Source organism: Cheilinus undulatus, linkage group 14, assembly GCF_018320785.1.
Source record: "Cheilinus undulatus linkage group 14, ASM1832078v1, whole genome shotgun sequence".
Lineage (NCBI taxonomy): Eukaryota > Metazoa > Chordata > Actinopteri > Labriformes > Labridae > Cheilinus > Cheilinus undulatus.
In genome coordinates this window covers 32072045-32093961 of record NC_054878.1, presented here as the reverse complement: position 1 = coordinate 32093961, position 21917 = coordinate 32072045, and the positions used below count along the sequence as shown (strand labels likewise).

The following is a 21917-nucleotide window of genomic DNA, read 5'->3' as shown; positions in this document are numbered from 1 at the left end:
GTCTTCAGGTTAGAGTTGCATCAGAGTTTGAACTTTCTCTGACAGCAGAAAAAGATGGACAACTGTACAAAAGGAGTTGTACAGCGGGATATCAGAAATAAGGGTATTAGCATCAGTAATGTTCTTGAGAGTTAGGACTAATAAATGGTTTAAATATTGAAAACAGGAGATTGCAGTATGTATCAAGGCCATCTAAGAATTACAAACTTTACATTACAATATCAGATCAATGAGCCATGCCTGTGCATGACGAAAAAAGTTACAATGTGTTTGACTTTAAAAGAAAGCACAGATCATGAACATTTGCTGATACTTTTTTAAGCTCTGGGTTTTATCCCAAACTTTACCTTCTTCATCGCCTTAATTAGCAACATATCAAGTCTGTTTATCCATATGATTCACATGCAGTTCATGTGTATTTCTCTCTCCAAAAAATAGTGAGATATAAAGTTTTAAAACCCCCTAATGACATCCTGGAATACCTCTTAAAGCCCTTGGGATATCTGCAATTAAAAACTAGTGATAATTATTGTCCAAGGATGTGGAATTTAAGGAGATTCTCAGCTGTTTTGGGTCAAGGCATTTTCTTCGAAGGTCAGACAACAGTGTCTTCAAAGCAGCAGTTTTCGACTGGTGGGCCATGGAGCTGGTTTTAGCAGGTTGTTTATGTGTGCATGAGGAAAAAATGTGGCAAAAGAGGCATAATGTATGGAAGCCCTAGGTGGAAATTTCTCAATTTATTTAACTCTGTTTTATCCAGATAATAAGTAATTTTCTGTTCCTTTTCTTGTTATTTTGGAGTTACAGAGCTTGTTTTCCCATTACAGTGTATCAACTTCTTAAGATCAACAGAAACCCACAAAAACTTGCATGTTATTAGCTGAAACAGGTTGAACCAGAAGGTATGCACGCATTTCCCTCCAGGACTTCTGTGAAAATGCACTTTTAAACATTTATTTGTCCTGTCCCTTAACTCTCCACTGGAGAGGGATCAGGACCCACCACTACCTTCTGAAGAGAAACCGTAACCCAAATGTTTTAAAGTTTGCAACCACTTGAACTTATTCAATATAAAATGTTTCTGTTTGGATCCTAAATGGAAGAAAACGAAATTTAATGAATGGGATGAAAAAACATGTAAAGCACATCACTGCAGAAGCATGGAGACATTTTATTTTTCTCCATTTTCCTGAGACAGCTTGCGAATTTGGGAACCTCTTCTGATTATCTTGGGGACAACCAGCTTTGTTATCAAAAGAAAACAAGTTATCTTGACATAAATACTGAAAACACCTCATTATCTTAGGAAAACCTAAAAACACATGTATAACTCTACTGTGTTAAAAAAGGACTTCCATGCACAGACTTTTTTTGCCACATATTTTTCCTGGCACATATTTGAGACCCACTTGAAAGAGCTTTGCAACCTTCTCTTGGGTCCTGACCCACCGGGTGAGAGCCAATGACTTAGTTAGTCATTAGCTCTAAACTGTACTATTTTACAATATATAAATAAATTCTAGAGGATGACAATTCTCAGATATTTGTGTTGCAATTTCTCATTTAGGAGGTTGTGGCAGGTCCTGAGGCCAGACCAGTTAGGAAAAGCAGATTCTGGAAAAAATAAACATTTTCTGCATCAGAGTGGCAGCACAAAGACGGATGAATTGCCTTATTCAAAATATTACCAGTCAGCATTTGCTCATAGCCACAATAGCTGCTAGCTGTTTTGTGACCTGTAAGTGTCTGGATTTCTTAAAGCGCTGTCGAGTTTTTTGTGTTAGACTGAAATATGATCTCTTTTTAAAACTCTCCATTGTGACTGTTACAGAGTAAAATCGGTACTATTCTTTCAGTCAGTCTGCTTGTGTGGATGGATTTCAAAAACTAGTTGCTTTGACTTATGGTCAACTCGTTTTCTTGGCAGACCTTAAAACAGAACCTTCACTTAAAATCTAGGAAAATCACCAAAGATGTTGGAACCTGAAGGCAGTGCAAAGCAAAACTTTCTCTGCAGAATCTACTCTGAGGTGTAAATGTGAGTGCGGCACAGTCATAGAAATGTTCAACGATTAGCTGCTTACTTATCAAAAAGTCTGTGTACAATATTGTGTGGTTTTTTAAGTCATGCCATATATTCACAGTAAAAAGACTGAACACACTGACCAACAGATCTAAACATACAGTAATGAATCACTCCTAAAATAGAGCGTAATTACTGCCAACCTAAACTGATAACAGTTGATAAAGAAAACAGCTGATTTCATGATTATTTTAAAAGTGTCCCAACACTTTCAACAAGCGGCCTCACCTCTGTCAGTGAGACTCATGTAAACCAGTTTCACACTTTTAACGGAAAACAAAACACAAAATCTTGAATTAAACTTCGATGAACCACAAAACGATCTGATGTATTGTAACCTCAGTCTTAGCTCCTGTATTGTTGCTGTCAGGGGCAGGGCTGAACTTTACTGTCTTTCTCCGCATGGTTCTTCATGTGTTCAGGAAGCTCCTGCAGGAAAATACAGACAAAAATGAGAAACTGTACACTTGATAATGCTTAACATGCACGTAATTGTTATTTTCTTCATGTGAAAGAGTCCTGGGTTCCTCAATTTTGATAACAAATGCATTAATCAGAGAAGAGATAAGTCATGAAGATAAGATGGCGTTACCTGTTTGATCACCTGCTGTGTGGAGAAAACAGCGCTGCAGCTTCTCCAGCGACATTTCACCATCCTCAGATTTGGGTTGCTGTGATCTTGTAGGAGATGTTGATTCAGATGCTCTGACATGCCGAAGATCAGTGAGCAATTCTGCCACTAAAGAGAGGGCAAGTGTTACACAGACATAATATAAACTCACCAATAACTTCATTAGTTAAACCTGTTTGTCTGGTCATTAACATTAATACCTAATCAGACGATCACATGGCAGCAGCCAGTGCATTCAGGCATGTAGGCATGGTCAAAATGATCTTTTTAAGTGACTTTGAACGTGACATGTTTGTTGGTGTCTGTGCAGCTGCTCTGACTATTTCACAATCGATTGGGATTTTCACAAATAACCATCTCTAGGATTTACATGGAATGGTGGGAAAAGAGGGAATATTCAGAGTGGCAGTTCTCTGGGCCTTATTAATAGCAGAGTGACCGGACAGTTTGAGCTGATAGAAAGGAAACAATAACTTCAATACCCACTTGTTGAAACCAAGGAATACACACAACACGCCAAACATTGGAGCAGATGGGCTACAGCAGTTGAAGACTACAGCGGATGCCTACCCTGTCAGCTAAGAACAGGAAGCTGAGGCTACGATTCACAAGAGCCCACTAAATTTGGGCAACAGAAGACTAGAAAAGTGCCTGGTCTGATGAATATTAATTTCTAATGTTGCATCCAATGGTTGGGTCAGAATTTTAACAAAAACAACACGAAAGACTGCCAAACTATGAACATCCTGTGGTGTTTATTGTCGTTGTGTTATCTTATTTTGGTTAGCTTCCGGTTCCGGAGGCTGTTTCTGGCTGCTAACTTTCTTTGCTTTCCCTGAGGCATTCATCCCGCCCCCCCCGGTGCTGTGGAGAGCGCACAACTGCAGCGAATCACTCATTGAGGATCACTATTTAGGACCTGCTGCAGCTCTCTTCAGCGCCTGAGTCTCGCCAACCTTACCTTACGGTAAACGTCAGCTCCAGGCTCCTTCTCTCGAGATCTCCCAGAGAAGTTTCCAGTGCTCTTTTTGAGAACCTTTTGAATAATCTCCAGTGCTTGTGTTTTGACTCTTGTTGTTAACGTGCCTCTCCCTCTTCTTTCCAGTGCCTCCTGCCCTGATCACCGCAGCCAGCTCCAGCACACTCTCACTATCCCTTGGACTCCTGAGATCCCCCCTTCCTTCTTCACTTACCTGCACAATAAATCTGTTAAATCTGCTCCATCGTCTCCGCATCCTGAGTCCTACCATTACACCCACACAACACATCCAAAGGTACTTATCTCCTTTCTTCCCCCATTCTAACATTTAGTTTGAACTTCAGCAGATAATCCCGACCATGTTTACATGCCTGGATGCATGGCTGCTGCCATGATTAGCTGATGAGAGTTTTGCGTTTATAAGTAGTTGAACGAGTATACGAAATGAACTGATGAATAAAGAGATGAAGAGGAAAAAACTTTAAGACTCTTTCAGAAATAGGTCAAATATTAAACTTCCAAATGCATCAAGCTTGACTTTAAAAAAATAACTAGTCTTTTAGTTTTTTCTCGGTTTGAGTCCTTACCCAGCAGCGGTAGTTCTTCATCAGGTTGAGCTTCACAGCTTGAACAGTGCCATCATAGCAGCCTGTATAGATCTGTGTAGAACCAAAACTAGTATTAAAAAACAGAAGAAGAGAACCATTGACATGTACAGATGAATAAAAAAGGTCTTGGCCAGTAGTAGTCCACATACCACACTCTTATGCACGGCCATGCACATCACCATATCACTGTGGCCTCCGTACACCTGCAGACGGTCGTGAGACTGAAAGAACGGTGAAACAATCAATATATAGATAATTTTTAATATTTCAGTTTAAGGTAAATCACTCTAAGTGTGCACCCTGAATTAGTCAAATTAAAAATCTTTTCAAAGCATTTGAATAAGAACTTAAGATTTATTTCATACTTGATTGTACCTCAGCTACTGAAAGAGAAAAGCTTCTGATTATTCAACATAACACTGACTTTAATAACCTGAAAACAGGAGACTGATGGCTTCCTGAGTTGGCTAAATTTCATGCTTTATCTGAAATTTAAGGGCGCCAAGAACCCTGGCCATGACTGAACTCAGTGTCAATCAGGTTGTTTCAGCTTATCAAACCACATCATCCCAGTCTTAGTCCATCTTCACTGGCTTCCCCTATAGGATTGATTTTGTGGTATTTAAAGCCCTGAATGGCCTCGCAACTAAGCTCAATTCTGCATCATTAACTTTTTATTGTTGTTGTTAGCGTTATAATTGTTCTCACTGCCAATTATTTTATGCATGTGTGTGTGTCAATTTTCTGTGCGGTTTCCTCTTCTATTATTTTTGATTTGATTTGACTAACAGCACGTTGGTCAGCCAGTGCTGTTTTTGAATGTTCTTTCTAAATAAATCTAAATGGCTGACTACCATGTTAGTGAAAAAACGTTATAAATACTTTACCTGTAGCTCATAAACTCGGATCAGTTTATCCAGACAGGCTGTGACCATCACTTTGCCCAAGATGACGATTGATGTCACCGCGTGTTCATGACCCTTGTAGATGCGAATCAACTCTCCTGTCTAAATGCAGACAGACGGGGAAATACAGATACAAAATGACCAGCATTTAAATTAGGTATGTTTAAATATACAAATAATCAAAATAATCTCAACTTATTGTTTGGTAACCTAAGTCACAAACAAAACAGAGATCATGTTGCAAATTCCTCTAAATATGAATCCAAGCTATGTTTACGTGGACCACTTGTAATCGGAATAAATGCCTGATCTGAATAAAACGCTTCATATAAACACTCCATTCAGAATAAAATCCTCAGATTTGGCTCATTTGGAAATAAATTTTATTCTGATCGAGAGGTGTGGTTTATGCCGAAAGTCGTTCGGAGCAGTGTCCATGAAAACACATTCTGATCATCTCTCCCTGTTTGGGGTGATTTTTGTCTTACTGCGTATGTCTGTCCCACGGATGGAACCAAGAGTACCTGGAAGTACCTGGATGCAGCCGAGGACCTCCACTTCATACCAGAAGTCCAACGAGTGCAGACATATCCCATCTTCTAATACCGGAAGTCACTTGAACTGAACATCTTTGCTATTTTCTTTGTGCGTCACCGGCATGTTAATAGAGGCATAAGGAAATACAAGCAGATGAAAAATATGTGAGTTTTCAGACCAACAAGCACAGCGATTACATTACATTAATTTTAATGACTCGATTTATGATCCAAATTCATTCTGAGCAGAGACATGTGCAACAGGAGATTGTCTGGCAGGCCATATGTTGACGTGGCCACCATGTTGCCAGAGGAAGGTCTTTCTCCATTTGTAGACAGTCTGTCTTACTGTGGACACATGAACATCAAGGCTTTTAGAGATACTTTTGTAACCCTTTCCAGCTTCATGTAAGTCAACAATTCTTGATCGTAGGTCTTCTGAGAGCTCTTTTGTGCGAGGCGTGGTTCACATCAGGCAATGAACTCATTAGCCTCGGGGTTCACATACTTTTCCACCCTGCACTGAGAATGTTTACATGTTCTGTTCAATAAAAACATGAAAACATCATTTTTTGTGCAGTTTTAGTTTATTTTATTAGTTTGTCTATTGTTGTGACTTAGATGAAGATCAGAACACATTTTATGACCAATTTATGCAGAAATCCAAGAAATCCCAAAGGGTTCACATACTTTTTCTTGCAACTGTATATAGACATACCCATATATTAAAATGGATCATGGAGTATAAATGATTCATTAAAATCAATTTAATCTGATCTTTGGAGATTTTCATTATGAAAATTTGCACACTCCTCATCTACTTGTATTGAATAACCCGAATGACCTTCCTCTGGCAACATGCCAGTAACACCAACGTCCGGCCAGCCAACCAGTTCTCGACTAATATTATGTCTGTGCTCGGTGATCAGTGAATTTGGATCATAAATCGATTCATTAAAATTAATATAATGTAATCGCTGTGCTTTTTAAGCCGAAAACTCACATATTTCCCTACGCGGCAGACCTGCCTCTATTAATATGACGGTGACGCACGAAGACAACAATGAAGAAGACATTCAGTTCAGGTGACTTCCAGTATTAGAAGACGGGTTATGGTGGTGCTCGTCCGACTTCCGGTATGAAGTGGAGGGCCTCCCTCTCAACAAAACAGACAGAAACATGGCGGAAGAAAAACAAATCTGATATGTTCAGAGACAACTTTTCTTTTCTTTACTTGAAGCTTTAATAAAGCTCAGAATTGTTGGTCATATAGTATAACCTTCAGACATGAAATAATAGCCAATCCATTATTTTACGCAAGCTGACTGCTTATTTGAAACAAAGTTGAAGAAGAATTTCTTCTTTTATGGCAAATTTTAGGTAGCGCTGACCTGCGGGATGATGCTGCGCATGTCAGAGCAGTTTTATTCAGATCACACATATGATGCATGAAAATGCATATCTAAATCGGATCACATCTTTTAGTGTCCATGTGAACAGAGAAGTTTAAATCTCCAATCAGAACAAATTCAATCGGACTGTGAAAAAAAAATCCTCATGTAATCGCAGCTTATCATTTTAACTTGTGAGTTTTTTACACTCACATGGATGTTGTAGGCATGAACAGAAGTGTCACTGGAGCCGCTAAAGACAAGATCATTCACCACCTGAAAACAAACAGAAGACTTTATTATAACTAACATACAAGCAAATATCTCCATAATGACCCACAGTTTATCAGCAAGATGAATGGGAAAGACCAAATTTGGAATTCTTTATTTTATTTATTTAATCAGGATTTATTCCCATTGAGATACAAAAATCTCTTTTACAAGGGAGTCCTTTCCAAGACAGCAGCAATAGCAGGAATATTTTATAGTATGTATTTGTATTTCCTTTTTGAACACTTGTAAAACGGTTCATACACCTTTTCTCAAGGCCAAATTCAAGCACTTTAAGGTGTATTTCAGCAACTTACAGCCATTCCTTATCATTTAAGATATAGTATTATAATGACCAAAACTGTCTTGTGCCTGCAGTCTACAGATGGATGACAAATTAAGGGAAAACAAAACTTAGTCAATTTAAATAACTGCCCAAAATATTCAACTTTAAAGATTTTTTAAGTAAATATGTGAATGTAATTATCCATGAAAAGTGATGACTAATTCCCACAGTTTGCTCAGGTACTAGCTGATATTCCTTCAAAGAAAATGTGTGATTTTTCCAAACATTACAAACATTTCAAAGCCTTTATCCAAAATCCAAGCACTTTTCAAGGATTTCAAGCAGCCTAACAAACCCTGAAGTAAGTTCTCCAAATATAAATCCTCCTTATTTTGACAGAAATTATCCAAAAGTCCAACATCTGAAATGTCCAGATGTGGACATACAGTATCTCCTCACCTTCATACAGAGCACAGTTTTGGTGTGACCCTCCAGCGAGCGAAGCAGTAGGCCGCTCTTGGCGTCTCGCACACTGATGGTGCTGTCGTAGGAGCCGACCAGAAGCACCCTGCGAGCTCCCTCCTGAGCTGTACCGAGGCAGCTCACACCACGTGGGCCGTGACACTCAAACACATCCAACTGCTTCAGAGTCTGATGACATCAGAGAAGCAGAGTTGATCTCATACTCAGGTGGACAAAGGTAAAAGTTACATGTATGTTTAGAAAATGAAGTACTGCAAAATCAGATGCTACTGTGCATTTAGTCATTTCAAATGTGTTCCACATTACAGGTCAACCAGGGCTCTAAACTCTAAACCCTAACCCTAACCCAGTTATGACGGTTGGCCTATTCAAGTTACATCATATCTCAAAGCAGAACTAATATCCAGCTCTGAAGTGATCATTTTACTCACCTTTAAGTCATAACTGGCTACTGATCCATTTGCAAGTCCAGCAAACAGAATATTCCAGGCAACGTGCAGACACAACACCCGGTCAGCTAGAGTGATCTGCTCCAAACACTTATTACTCTTGATGGGAAAAAATATTCAGACAATTTTACATAAGCTGATATTTAAGGTGTTAAATGCGTAACAGGACAGTTAAGTACATCAGCAGGTACTAGGTGAAAATTATTCCAAGACTAAAACGCACAAAGTGGTTCAGGAAGTTTTTTACCTTTGTGCTGTAACAGCGGATCGTCTGGTCACTGGATCCGGTGTAGAGGCGTGCTGGCATATTTGTGAAGGACGCCACCAGCAGACAGTTGATTTTGTTTTTGTGACCTTCAAACACTGCTTGGCACTCTCTGCTCTGGAAGTATAAAATAAAATACAGTGCATTCAGAAGGTATTCAGGCCCCCTTCACTTTTTCCAATTTTGCTATGTCATAGCCTGATGCTACAGTGGAAAAAAATATTTGACACAACACGACTCTTTCAAGAGCTGATCGCCCAACCAAACTAGCAATCAGGAGAGAGGGGCCTTGTTAATAGAGGTGACCAAGGCCCTGGTGGTCACTCTGACTGAGCTCCAGAGATCCTAGGTAGGGATGGAACAAAGTTCCAGAAGGTCAACCATCATTGCAGCCCTTCACTGATCTTAGCTCAATGGCAGAATGGCTCAACAGAAGCATAGCCTCAGTGCAAAACACATCCTCAGGTCACCATCAGGTGGGAAAGAGGATTGACACAACCCCATGCTCTGGATGTCCTTGCATATTACCAGGGCATGGGAAAATAACAAAATACATATCTTAAGGGTGGAGTAAGAGGTGGATGTGGCATGTAAGCATGGCCTAGGGAAGTGTTTCCTAACCATTTTTCCTTGCCCCCACCCCCACCCCCAAATGTACCTAAAAAAACTGGAGCAGCCCCAGGACCAAAGAGAGAAGAAAAAGTGACACATGCCATCAAAAATCAACTTAGATTTAAATTTTTTCACTGATAAAACCCAGGATCCCAGGTTGGGAACCAGGGGCCTAGGGTACCATCCAGTAAGTAGCAGAGTTGCCACACAAACCAAAAAATACACAGGCCCGAAAGCAATGCCATCGAGTTTGACCTTAGCTGCCAAGCAACACACGTGTGTGTCAACATTTTAGTTTGACTCTTGCAGCACCCCAACGCCCCCTCTCAGGCCCCGGGTTGTGGCATGTCCGGCTCATGGCGATTCCTTCCTTAGCACCCTAAAACTTATGCACATGACTGTATTTCAGGTTTTCTTTTTACTATACCTTTTAAAAAAATTATACTTACCTACTTGTTTATCATTGTTTTGCTGAAACACTTTTTGCTACCAATAAAGGATTATCTTAACTTGTTTTATCTTTATGCTTAGGACAATTAAAAAAAAGCTCAAAATGTTCAAGACAAAAATTCTCTCTTCACATGGTAATTATTGACTATGCAAGGGTTTAACTAGTCAACATGATAAAGAACGATTGTTTCTATATGAATATAACTGATGATCATTTCAGAAAAGGTACAAGATTTCAACTGTGAATAAATGTGGATGTAATTTAAGGACATCTAACCATCAGACTGTAGGCCCGGGCTGTGTTGTCTCCTGAACACGTGTACAGCCGACCCTCATGCACTTGGAGCCCATGGACGGGACCGGTGTGATTCATAAAAGCTCCCAGGTATAACGCCTCATCATTAGAGACTTCAGCAGACTCTGGAGGGAAAAAGATGATTACAAATAAGATTTCTATAGTTTTATCTTTGCATTTAACAAGAGATAAGAATGAAAGCACAAGAGGAAATGTTACCTGGAGGAGTGCTCTCTTCTTTAACATTAGGCTGAACTTTTCTGAGTCGTGAAAGAAAAAAAAAAGTCACATTTAAGGCAAGGGGTCTGTAATCTTAAGATTTCTGTCTCATTATATCTTGTAGGGGCCTTACCTCTCTACATTATTTTTCTTGTTCGCCTGTGTTGCTGCAGAGCTGAACTCCACACTGACAGACTTCTGAGGTGGCTCTTTGAGGGCAGGAACATCCTCCTCATTGTCTGACTCATCGATATCGATGACGACCACGTCGGAGGGCTCCATCATCTCAACAGAATTGTCGCTCTCGTTCCCTCTGTTGTCATCCAAGGTTGCTGATGTACTGTCATCAGAATCTTCTTCCTCTTCTTCTTCTCCAGCTACATTTACTGTCTGTTTACCATCATTGAACTCCTCCCTCGCCACCTGTCCCTGCAGCCTGGCAGGTGATTCAGAGGCACTATTCATAGATGTGGAACTCTCTGCTTTGACATGTGGGAGAGTTTCAGCAGCAGCTGTAGGAGCAGGCAAGTGTGATGGTGTAAGCAGCAGTGAAGGGAGCAGATTAGGGGGAAACAGCGGCACAGGCTGGTTTACAGGAACCTGAGGTGTGTCGGGGTTACAGGAGACTGCAGGTAGCTGGCATTTCTCCTGCTTTACCTGCATGGCAATGTGTGTTGTATTAGGTTGGCCACTGGAGGAGACTGGTGTAGTGGGGCGTGGGGACTGGTTTGAAGAGGTGGGGAAAGCAGTAGAGGAAGGAAGGGGAGAGAGTCTTGGTTGAACGGCAGCAGCAGCCCCTGCAGAGAAGGTGTTGGCTTTCTGTGCCGAGTTAGACGCTCCTGAGTACACTCCTGAAAAAAGATTAGGATATGATTATTTATTACCCATGAAGCTGTTAAAACAACAAGTAAATCTACGGTAACAATCATTACAGCTGGGCAATTAATTGATTTTAACATTTCAATCAAAATTTTGTCTCCAATGATCGTGGAAATACAATAATTGTGATTAAATAATTATTGGTCCACTTGCCATGTGCTTGTTTTTTTCATAAGTTTTGGAATTTGTAGTGAATGTTTTAGTGTTTGTTTTTGTATTCTTGCGACAAAATATATATTTCCAATATTTAAAAACATGGTTAATTTATTTGTATTTATTTATGCAGATGATTTTTACATTTATATCCATATTTTGGAACAATTTATTTTTATATATTGATTGAGTTTTTTTCAAGTATTCTGAATGTTTAAGTTCAATCAATGCATTTGATGCAGATGTTGTAAAATCAGAGAGCAAACCTTTGCGATCACCACAGGTAATCACCCATCCTCAACCTCTACCTGTGGTGTACCTCAAGGTTCGGTTTTTTTGGTCTGATTTTATTTTTTATTTTATATGCTGCCCCTTGGCAAAATCAGAACCATAAAGTCCTTTTTCACTGCTATGCACGACACATAGATACACCAGTCCCTGAAACCTGTGGACCCAAGAGGCCTCGCTGCTGTTACAGGCTGCCTGAATAACATTAATTGTTGGATGGCACATAACTTCTTGCAACTTAACAAGTCAAAATCTGAACTGATATTGCTTAACCCTCACTGTTCCCCTTCTATCAATAGCCTCAGCCCCCTAGTGCCAAATATTAAACCAGCTGCCAGAAATTTAGTGACCTTGCAAAGGAGATGAATTTGCTAGACTCCATCTCTGTCATCAGGCAAATCCATCTTGAAAAGCTCCAATCCACAAAATCTGTGCCGAACCAAACACTGTTCAGACCAATCAGCGTCAAATGAGGAGAACGAGGTGGTAGCTAGCGGCAGGGTTTAGTTACACTCGCTTCATTCCCAATTAACCTCAATTTATTTTATTGCCCTTTTGGCTTCCTGGTATTCCAAAGATGAGACTTAGGTGACTTAGGGACTTAAGGTGATAGATTGTTTTCCATCTGGGCCCAGACTCTGGAATGACCTACCTGAGAAGATAAGGCATGCAGAATCAGTGGCTTCTTTAAAATCAGCTCTTTAAACTATTTTTTATAGACAGGCTTTAATGTGATTTCCTCTTCTTATTAGGATTTTTCTTCGCACAGATCATTACTTTCCTCTTTTCGCCCTTTTGGCTATTTTTAATTTTCATTGGCTTCCTCTCTTTAATGCTTGGATCTCTCTATCACTTTTCCTTTTTTATACTTTTGCCATTTTATTTATTCATTTTACTGACACTGTGGAGCTTATTTTATCTTATTTATTTTATCTTTCAGATTTTACCCTTTCTTTTATGCTTTACTGTTTTTATTGGCTGTTGTTCTATTTCTCTCATCACATTTTACTGCTTTTAGCCTCCTTTTATTGTTTTTATCTCTCGTATTCATTCCTCTTTGCTCTCTTTTATTAGCTCACATCTTCTAAAACATTTGGTCCTCTCGGTCTCAAACTGAGTAGCTCAGTTCCTATGTTGCCTGGGTTCCTATGGATTTTATAGTACCTATTATGTCATGTGATGTCTGCACTCTACTGACGTCCTTAAATGTCTTTGTTTGCATGGTATCACGACATCTGGGCTCTTTATGTCATATGAAGTAGTTGGTTATTCTCTTGGTCAGAGAATTTGTTCTACTGTTTTTCTCTGCACACGTCATAGCTTGGAAACCCTTGTTTTTAGAAAGTGCTGTACAAATAAAGTTATTATTATCATTATTATGATCATCTTTGTGATCAGGCCTACCTTGCATCCCTTGCAGGATCTCGATGCGCTTGGCTCTCAGACTGTTGACCTCAACAGTGCACTGTAAAAACAAGAGGAAGAATTAATCATGTAAAGCCAAGACAAAACACCTTAGAAAAAATGATAGATTTTTAGATACTTATAAATATTTATGTGATATTCTCCAATAAAGTTGTTACCTGTTGTCTCATTAGCAACAGTCTTTGGACCTCAGTGTAGGCAGCTTGCAGGGCATTGCGGGCCTGAATCAGAGACTTGTCCAAATCCTGTAATGAGTGGCTCAACTCTTCCTCCCTCAAAGAGACAGCTAACAGCTGGTCCATCTGGTCCTGGTCTACAGAGCAGAGGGAAAATACTGATGTTAACAAGAAAAGTTGGAGAGGGTCAAATGTAAATGATGACACTTTGCTAACATTTTCAAAATCGAAAGATTAGCCAGCATCACAATGCATACCATTTTTATAAGCTTTAAAATAAACTAAAGGGACTGAGAAATCCTTATTTCAGCATTTCCGCTTTCTAATCTTGCTGTCTTAAATACCCACAGCTCAACTTGGTGATAGGAAGGTGCTTTGTGCGGCCGATGTAGCAGCTCTGAGCAGAAAAACAGAGCAGACTACAGAGGCTTGTTAAACCTACATCACCATGTTTTTCCTTAAAGTCACTGTGGAGTTGGAATAACAACTTTCAAAGTCTGAGAAGAAAAACTGTGCCCTAGCTGCAGCATTAACAGGCTTTGAGTCATATTACATGCACTTGGTCATTTATTTTAATGGACTATTTATGCATAACTACACAATATGGGCCTGGTAAATACAACAACCGCATTATTAGAAGACAAATAAGCAAAAGCGCTGCTGGGTTTTTGTAGCATCACACATCTTAGTTCATTTGGTAAAGAGGTGGTTGCATGAGTAAAAAATGAGTTTAATTCAAAAATGTACAATAAAAAAATTCAAACTGCAATTTAAAAAAAGGTGTGCATGCCACTGAGAAGGTTGCATGGGATATTTCTCATAATTTTTTTTTCCTTATTTAATAAAAGCATTTTAATTACATGCAAAACCTACAGTGTGCCTTGGATTGCCTTTTTTTAATGTTTATTTTGGGCATTTTTGTGCCTTTATTTGATAGAGGAGGATAGTGGATAGAGTCAGAGACAGGGATGAGGGCGGGGGAGAGACGTGCGGTGGGGGGCCTCAGGCCGGATTCGAACCCGGGCCATCCGCGTATAGGGGTGCGCCTTAACCACTCGGCCACCTGCGCCCCTAGGTTTACCTTTTTGAGGTTTTGTTTTCTTCTTTTTTCTACTAGGCTGCTCATCAGAAACACCATCAGGCTGTAGGGATAAGCAATAATTAAATTCAAACAGTTAAAAATAAGCAAAGATCTATACAGTATGTTTCAGCTTAGTCATGGACTGTAAACTGCTAATTATTACCTCTGTAGACATCCTCTTGTTTGAAATACTCTCTTCTCCATTCTCATCCTCCACATTTTGTTCCACCTTTACAGGAACAGTTACCATCTCATAATTGTCCTGTGCTGCAGCAGGCAGCTCTGCACGCTTCTGCACTTGTAAATCTGACTGCGTTTCTGAGTGATGGTCATTAACCTCTGTTTGCTGGACTGGAGGAGGTGGTGCAGCCCAACCAGCAGCTGAAGGACTGTCAGGGAACGACTCCCAGTGGAAACCTTCAGACAGAGGCAGGTCATTGTCAGCTGCTTGTGTTGAGTGATTTCTGTCTGTCTGGTTTGGCAGCTCAATCCCAAACCTGTTAACACATAAATGAGCACATATCTTACAATCTTTTCAAACAAGTGCAGTAAAAACTAGAGATTATTTTTGGCAAACCAGCGCTTGCTGATGCCAGGCTATGCCAGAAGTCCAGCAGCATTTCTGATTTCCACTCCCTTAACCCTTAAGTCCATATTAATTTGCCCTGCATACTTGGTATTTGGTTTCGTGGTAGATTAATAAATTTAAAGAAGAATGTATATATATATATATATATATATATATATATATATATATATATGTATAATAAATGTATAATGAAATGTGTTCTAGCACTGGCAACAGCCCCAGACCTGAACAAAGAAGACACAAAAAAAGCCAGAATAACTTTCTCCTCCGTCATTGACGTTTACAAAGTAATTATCCGTTTGACTGGGATTAGCTGGCAAGAAAATAGTAACAACAAGCTTTGACATGTAGACAAATGTAGACATGTAGACAAACGTGAGAGTGAAAGTCAGCAGAGAGTGATGTAAGCGCAGCCAGAAAAAACTTTTTGCCCTGACCCTCCCTTGGCGTGCTGTTACCAGAACATGGCCGCAGTGGTAATTTCATCCATTTTCAATTGTTTTTTTTTTAAAGATTTATTTCTGGCTTTTTTTGCGTTTATTAGATAGGACAGTGGATAGAGTCAGAAACAGGAGGAGAGCGGGGAGAGACATGTGGGAAATGGTACCACGGGCTGGATTTGAACCCGGGTTGCCTGCGTATATGGCGCGCGCCTTAATCACTTGACTACCGGTGTGCCCATTTTCAATCGTTTTAAATAAAAAATAGACAATGGCAGTGGGATAAAGAGATAAAAATAAACAACATAGAATACTAAAAGCATTAAAGGACACAACACCATTCTGACATATACAGTGCCTATAAAAAGTCTTCAGCCCCCTTGGATGTTTTACCCATTTACTGATTTTATAAATCAATCATGGTCAATACTGTATAATTTGGCTTTTATGACAGACGACTTCTACAGAAAGACCTCTTTAATGCCAAAGTGGAAACAGATTTCACAAAGTATTGTCAATTTAGTGAAAATATCTAATGTAAAATAAGTGATTGCATAAATATTAACCCCCTTAAAAGTGACTGACCCAATTAAACAGAGGTCCAGCCAACTGGTGTTGGTACTCTCATAATTAGTGAAATGGGAATTACGTCAGTACAGTGAATGTGTCTCAAGTGATTGAAGCATAAAGACACCTGTGTCTGCAAGGTCCAGTCACTGTTTGATCAGTATTCCTGGCTACCATTACACCACGAAGACAAAAGAGCACTCCAAGCAACTCAGAGAAAAAGGTTAATGAAAAGTACAAGTCAGGGAATGGATAAAAAACTCACAAGTCACAGAAAATCCCCTGGTGTTCAGTTAAATCTATCATCAACAAATGAAAGGAATATGGCACATGTGTAAGATAGGCAGATCAAGCTGTCCTCACATACTAAGTGACTGTGTAAGGAGACTAACAAAAGAGGCCATCAAGACACCTATAACTACTCTGAAGGAGTTATAAGCTTCAGCAGCTGAGATGGGAGAGACTCTGCAAACAACAGTTACCCGGGCTCTTCACCAGTCAAAACTTTATGGGAGAGTGACAAAGTGAAAGCTACTGTTGAGGAAAACTCATATCAAATCTCAACTGGAGTCCACCGAAGGCATGTAGGAGACTCCATGGTTAAGTGAAAGAAAGATTTTTGGTCTGATGGGACCAAGGTGGTGCTTTTTGGCCATCAGATAAGACTATGTTTGGCAGACACCAAACACTGCACATCACCACAAAAACACCATCCCCACTGTGAAGCATAGTGGTGGCAGCATAAATGCTGTGGGGATGCTTCTAGGCAGCCAGCCCTGGAAGGCTTGTAAAGGTAGAGGGAAAAAACCCGAGCAGCAAAATATATGAAAATCTTGGAGGACAATCTTAATCAGTCTGACAGAGAACTACAGCTTGGGAGAAGATTTACTTTCCAGCAAGACAATGACCCAAAGCATACAGAGAAAGCTACACAGAAATGTGGCTGAGTCAGAGCCAAGACCTCAATCCATTAGAGAATTTGTGGCTGGACTTGAAAAGGGCTGCCCACACCTGATCCCTGTGAAACCTGAGAGTGCTTGAGCAGTTTCTCATATCAGAATGGAGTAAAATTGCAGTGTTCAGATGTGCAAGCCTCATAGAGACCTATTCACACAGACTCAGTGCTGTGATTGAAGCCAAAGGTGCATCGACTATTACTATATTAATGTAGTCACTTATTTTACCTTACATATTTTTATTTTACTGACATTAGTAGAAATCTACAATAAAAGGGAAAACGTGTTATTGGGTAATACTTTTTATAGGCACTGTAAGTATCAGAATAACACAGTACTGGAGGTCAAAATAAATTAGATGAGAAATTATAATCTGTTAGTTTAAAAATTACTGGAGTTAGAAGAATAAGAGGATGCTGCAGGAAGAGTCTCACCTGGGCTTCCCTCTCGTCCTCTCCATCTTCTTCCTTTTTGTCTCCTCATACATCTCTGTCCAGCTCTGCTTGCCCTGGGTCCTTGATAAGTTCAGTAAATTGCTCGTAGCTTTGCGAACAACTTGAGCCTTGCTGGTGATATTCACATTTGTCTCCCCACAGTTTAACACTTCACTGGAGTCACCTGCAGCCATTGAGCTTTGAGCAACTCCTTGTGTCATTCTCAGTGTATTCTGATTTGACTTGGCTGGAGCTGTGTTGGAAGGATGAAGACCAGAACAGGATGCAGAGGGGTTGGCCTGTGAGGAGGTGATGCGGTTCCTGGAGGAGCCACCTCCTGGCTGGTCTTTTTCAGCTCCAATTTGTCGCTGATTGCTTAGATCAGCCATCTGATTGCTGGCCTCACTGTTCTGCTTTCGGGCTTCCCGATCTGCCCTACAAGGCTCCCTCACTCCCAGCTCTCTTCTGATATGTCTCAGCATGGCACTGATGTCGACATCTCGTATGGGAGCTGTGCTGTTCTCTGAAGAAGGCTTAGCTGAATTTGAACCTTCATGTCCTGGCTGAGAAGATCCAGAACTCTCAGTGAAATCAAACACGTGCACTTTGTTCTGAGGAAGGCGATCGCTTGTGACGTCGGAGTTTAATCCACTACTACACTGTTTGTAATTTGAACCATTCTGACTGTTTGGTGGCCATGTTTTTTGTCTTTGTGTTTGAGTAGTCCCTCCTTGGGTGTGTTTTGGTCTGTTAAGAAGTCTCTCTGTTTGGAAGTTCTCAGTTTTGATTTTGCTGCTCATCTGCTGAATTGATTGGGTATACTGGTCCCGGACATCACCTTGATTCTGAAAGCTTGCTTCCTCTCGACAACTGGATGGGTTATTCTCTCTATTTTTAAAAAACGCATTGTTGCTTCCTTCCCGTTGGGGTTTCTGCATCTGTTTCAGTGCTCCTGTGGTTTTCACCTGTTTGAAATTTTCCACCTTTGCTACATGTGAAACTACTTTGTTTTTTCCTGTGGCTCCCTGCATCATTTCTGCATGCTTCAAACCAGCCTCCTGCTTCAGTTTCTTTCTTTGCTTTCTCATTTCCTTCTTCCTGTGGGAATATGAGAGAATTTGACCCAGAGTTTAAAAACAACAGCACATTCAATCGAGGAGCAAGTAAGTGATCAAACATATTTTTGAGGCAGCAGTTAAAATCTCATACTCCTGCAACTTCAGCATCTTGTTTTTCTCCACAATGTAGAGGAACTTCTCATTTCCCAGTATTTTGCCCAGATGGATGGGCTTAGCATTTCTCCCCTTCAAGCTCTTCAACTTGGCTTCATGTTGAGCAGTGGAGATGTGCTGCACATACTCATCCAAACCCATGGCGGATCCCTTACATGCCTGGCAATTATGAAGTACATCCCTGTTGACAGATGAACATAACAGCAGACTTCATTTTTGTCACATATGAGCACATGCTAGTATCCCTGCTCTGAGCTCTAATACTCATGTTAAAATCTAAGGAAAAACTGTGCCCATGACTTTTGTAATGGTTCAAGGGCTTTGTCTAAATTAAAAGAATCTTTCTTAAAACACATTTTAAAATTTAGAACATTATGTTAAGTTTTTTCATGTGATTTTATTCAAGTGAAATGTTCATATATTCTAAATTCATCTCATACAAAGCTCACAGCTTACAGCTAAAAAAAATCTAAAAAATCCACTATCTCAAAGTATTAGAATACCACAAAATGTCTGTCCAAAAAGGCTTTATAATACAGAAATAATGACCTTCTGGAATAGTATGCTCATTTATGCACTCAGTAATTCATTGGAGCTCTTTTTACACAAATGACTACATCTACAGGTATGTGATGTGCCATTGAGCCAATCAGTCCGTGGTACTGCTTTGTTGTTATGATGCCCAGGATGCTCTGAAAACAGCCTTCAGCTCATCTGTATTGTTGAGTCTGGTATCTCTCATCTTCCTCTTGGCATTTCCCCAGAGATTCTCTATGGGGTTCAGGTCAGACCAGTTGGATGCCCAATCAAGCAAAGTAATACCATAGTCTGCAAACCAGTTTATGGTAGCTTTTGCTTCGATGTGGGTGGTTTCCAAGTCCTGCTGGAAAATGAAATCAGTATTTCCATAATTTTTCTCAGCAGATAGAAGCATGAAGTGCTCTGAAATCTCCTGGTAGATGGCTGACAGTTTTGACTCTGGACTTGATTAAGCATAGTTGACCAACACCAGCAGATGACTTTGAAACCTTGGAAACTGAATACACTGGACTTCAAGCATCTTGGATTCTGGGCCTCTCTGATCTCCTGCCAGACTCTGGGACCTAATCTGAAAAAAAGGACTTTGGGCCACTGAGCAAAGGTCCAGTTCTTTGTCTCCTTATCCCAGGTGAGACACCTATGACGTTGTCTATGGTTCAGGAGTGGCTCGATACTATGAACACGACACTTGTAGCCCATTTCCTGGATACATCTGTGTGTGGTAGCTCTTAACACAAGTTCTACTAAGTTCTTGAGTCTACTTTGTTTGACAATCCTCTGAAGGTTGTGCACCTTTTCTTACTACACTTTTCTCTTCCAGTCAACTTTCTATGAATATGCTTGGACACTGCACTCTGAGAACAGCCTGCCCTTTCAGGTACGACCTTATGTGGCTTACCCACATTGTGAAGGGTGTCATTGACTTTCCTCTGGAGATTTGTCAAGTCAGCAGTCTTCCTTATGATGGTGATTGTGTGTACTGAACCAGGGTGACAGAATAAGGGCTTTGTAAAATGGACTTTTGCACAATATTATAGTATTATTAGTGATCTATTGATTTTCTTGAGCTGTAAGTTGTAACTGTTAAGATTAAAACAAATCAAGTTAAGAAATGGTTTACTTTGTTTGAGATAAATCTAGAATTTGTGGAAGATTAACATTTTGGAGTAAATCACAGGAAAAACCGAACTTTTACATGATATCCTATTTTTTTAGATGCACTTGTATGTGGCACAAAAAATAATCTAACTAGAGCCCTCAAGAAGAGACAGCATTTTCAGATGATACTTTCCCTTAGATCAATCTTATTATATGCAGTATGCATAAAAAATACTGGTGTATTTTAAGTGTCAAGCAAACTATGTAACAAAGGCTTATCTGTTTTCTTGATAAATATTACTCACTTGCCCAGCACCGTCTCCAACTCTCTGTGATGCAGCATGCTGTGCGAATGATCAAGAGCCTCCTGCAGTTAACATTAATATCATCAGAATGATAAATCTTGGTAACAGTTGAATGTTAATAAACCAATGTTGATCAACAATACAGTTTTTTAAAAATGTTTCAGCAAAGTTAGAGCCACTTACATTTGTCTGGTAGGCCTTGCGACACAGAATACAGTAGGAGAGTTTTCTTTTGTTGTTTCTATTCCTCTTCCTCTTGGCAGGAGTTTTACCCACCTTTGTGATTGGAGCTGGGGTCTTTTCCATTTCTGTATGGAAGAAAGAAGAACAATTGTTTGTCAGGCATGGAAAAAGTGAAAGACTATTGTTCACAAGTTCAAGTACAGCTAATTTAGTAAAAATGTACTTAAGTAGAAGTAAAATTACTGGTCTATAAAAATCACTCAAGTAAAAGTATCAAGAAAACATTTAAAGTTGACTCAGAGTACTGAGAACTGGAAGCTACTTATGACACCTGAGGGTGGGCAATTAATCTTAATTGTTTTCCATACATTTTATTACTTTCTCTGTGTGTACATTAGCCTGCAAATAACAAAAGTAAACAAACACAAAATAATGTACTGCTAAACTCCCTTCTATACTCCTCCCAACATATTCCTAAATTATTTTTTTTTAAAAAGAAAGAAGAGAATAATTAGAAGAGATTAACTGCAGTAATTAGAGTAAATGAATAAGTCAATTTCCACCTCTGGTGTTTGTAAACATAAAACTCTTGCAGTAAATGTAAACATACTCGGTGCCCAAAACTCAATATAATCACAAGACAAAGGCTATACAGCTATAGCATGGGGAACTGATACTACAGCTATAGTTTTTATTGTACAAAAAAGTGAATGTAATATACAAGATACAGCTGTGCAGTAACTGAAGCCAAACTTGTAATAGCAACTTAGACACAACGTGGTTGCAGTGTCAGAACTAGCAATGTGGGCTGAAAGGTAGCCTAAGAGGACATAACAAATGCAAATTCACGCTTCTTGACTTCAGAACTTGACGAAGCCGACAGCTGGAGTAAAAGGAAATAGGCTACGTTTGCAAAGAATCGCTGTCTACAAAATACTGACATAAAATTCAAAATATTTCATATTTACCTGCTTTTTCACATGGCAACAAAACATAACTCCTGCTTAGCCGCCATGTTCTTCCTACGTCATTTACGTCGAGTCTTTCACGTCAGCCAATCCCTCTGTCAAGATGACACCGGAAGTCAGAGGGTGGGTTTCCTTCGATCT

At 39.8% G+C, this 21917-nt stretch overlaps 1 protein-coding gene across 1 annotated transcript; it reads right to left on the bottom strand.

The window, feature by feature from the left end:
* Positions 1 to 65: 65 nt before the first annotated feature.
* On the bottom strand, positions 66 to 21833 carry znf106b (zinc finger protein 106b). Its single transcript, XM_041804855.1, has 21 exons — positions 21777 to 21833; positions 20809 to 20933; positions 20626 to 20687; positions 18660 to 18863; positions 17451 to 18548; positions 14628 to 14961; positions 14465 to 14525; positions 13366 to 13520; positions 13187 to 13247; positions 10596 to 11313; positions 10463 to 10503; positions 10226 to 10368; positions 8869 to 9003; positions 8604 to 8720; positions 8149 to 8340; positions 7347 to 7409; positions 5189 to 5308; positions 4451 to 4522; positions 4281 to 4352; positions 2676 to 2822; positions 66 to 2512 (listed from the first exon to the last, which is right to left on the bottom strand). The coding sequence occupies exons 2-21, from the start codon at positions 20929 to 20931 to the stop codon at positions 2450 to 2452; spliced, it is 3981 nt and encodes a 1326-aa protein (XP_041660789.1). The 5' UTR covers positions 20932 to 20933; positions 21777 to 21833; the 3' UTR covers positions 66 to 2449.
* Between the last annotated feature and the right edge of the window lie 84 nt (positions 21834 to 21917).

Coding starts and splice junctions, on each gene's coding strand:
- znf106b (XM_041804855.1), bottom strand. CDS start 20,931: ATGGAAAAGACCCCAGCTCCAATCACAAAGGTGGGTAAAACTCCTGCC. Junction 11,314..13,186: donor GATCCTGCAAGGGATGCAAG/GTAGGCCTGATC, acceptor ATCTTTTTTCAG/GAGTGTACTCAGGAGCGTCT. Junction 10,504..10,595: donor AAGAAAAATAATGTAGAGAG/GTAAGGCCCCTA, acceptor TTCACGACTCAG/AAAAGTTCAGCCTAATGTTA.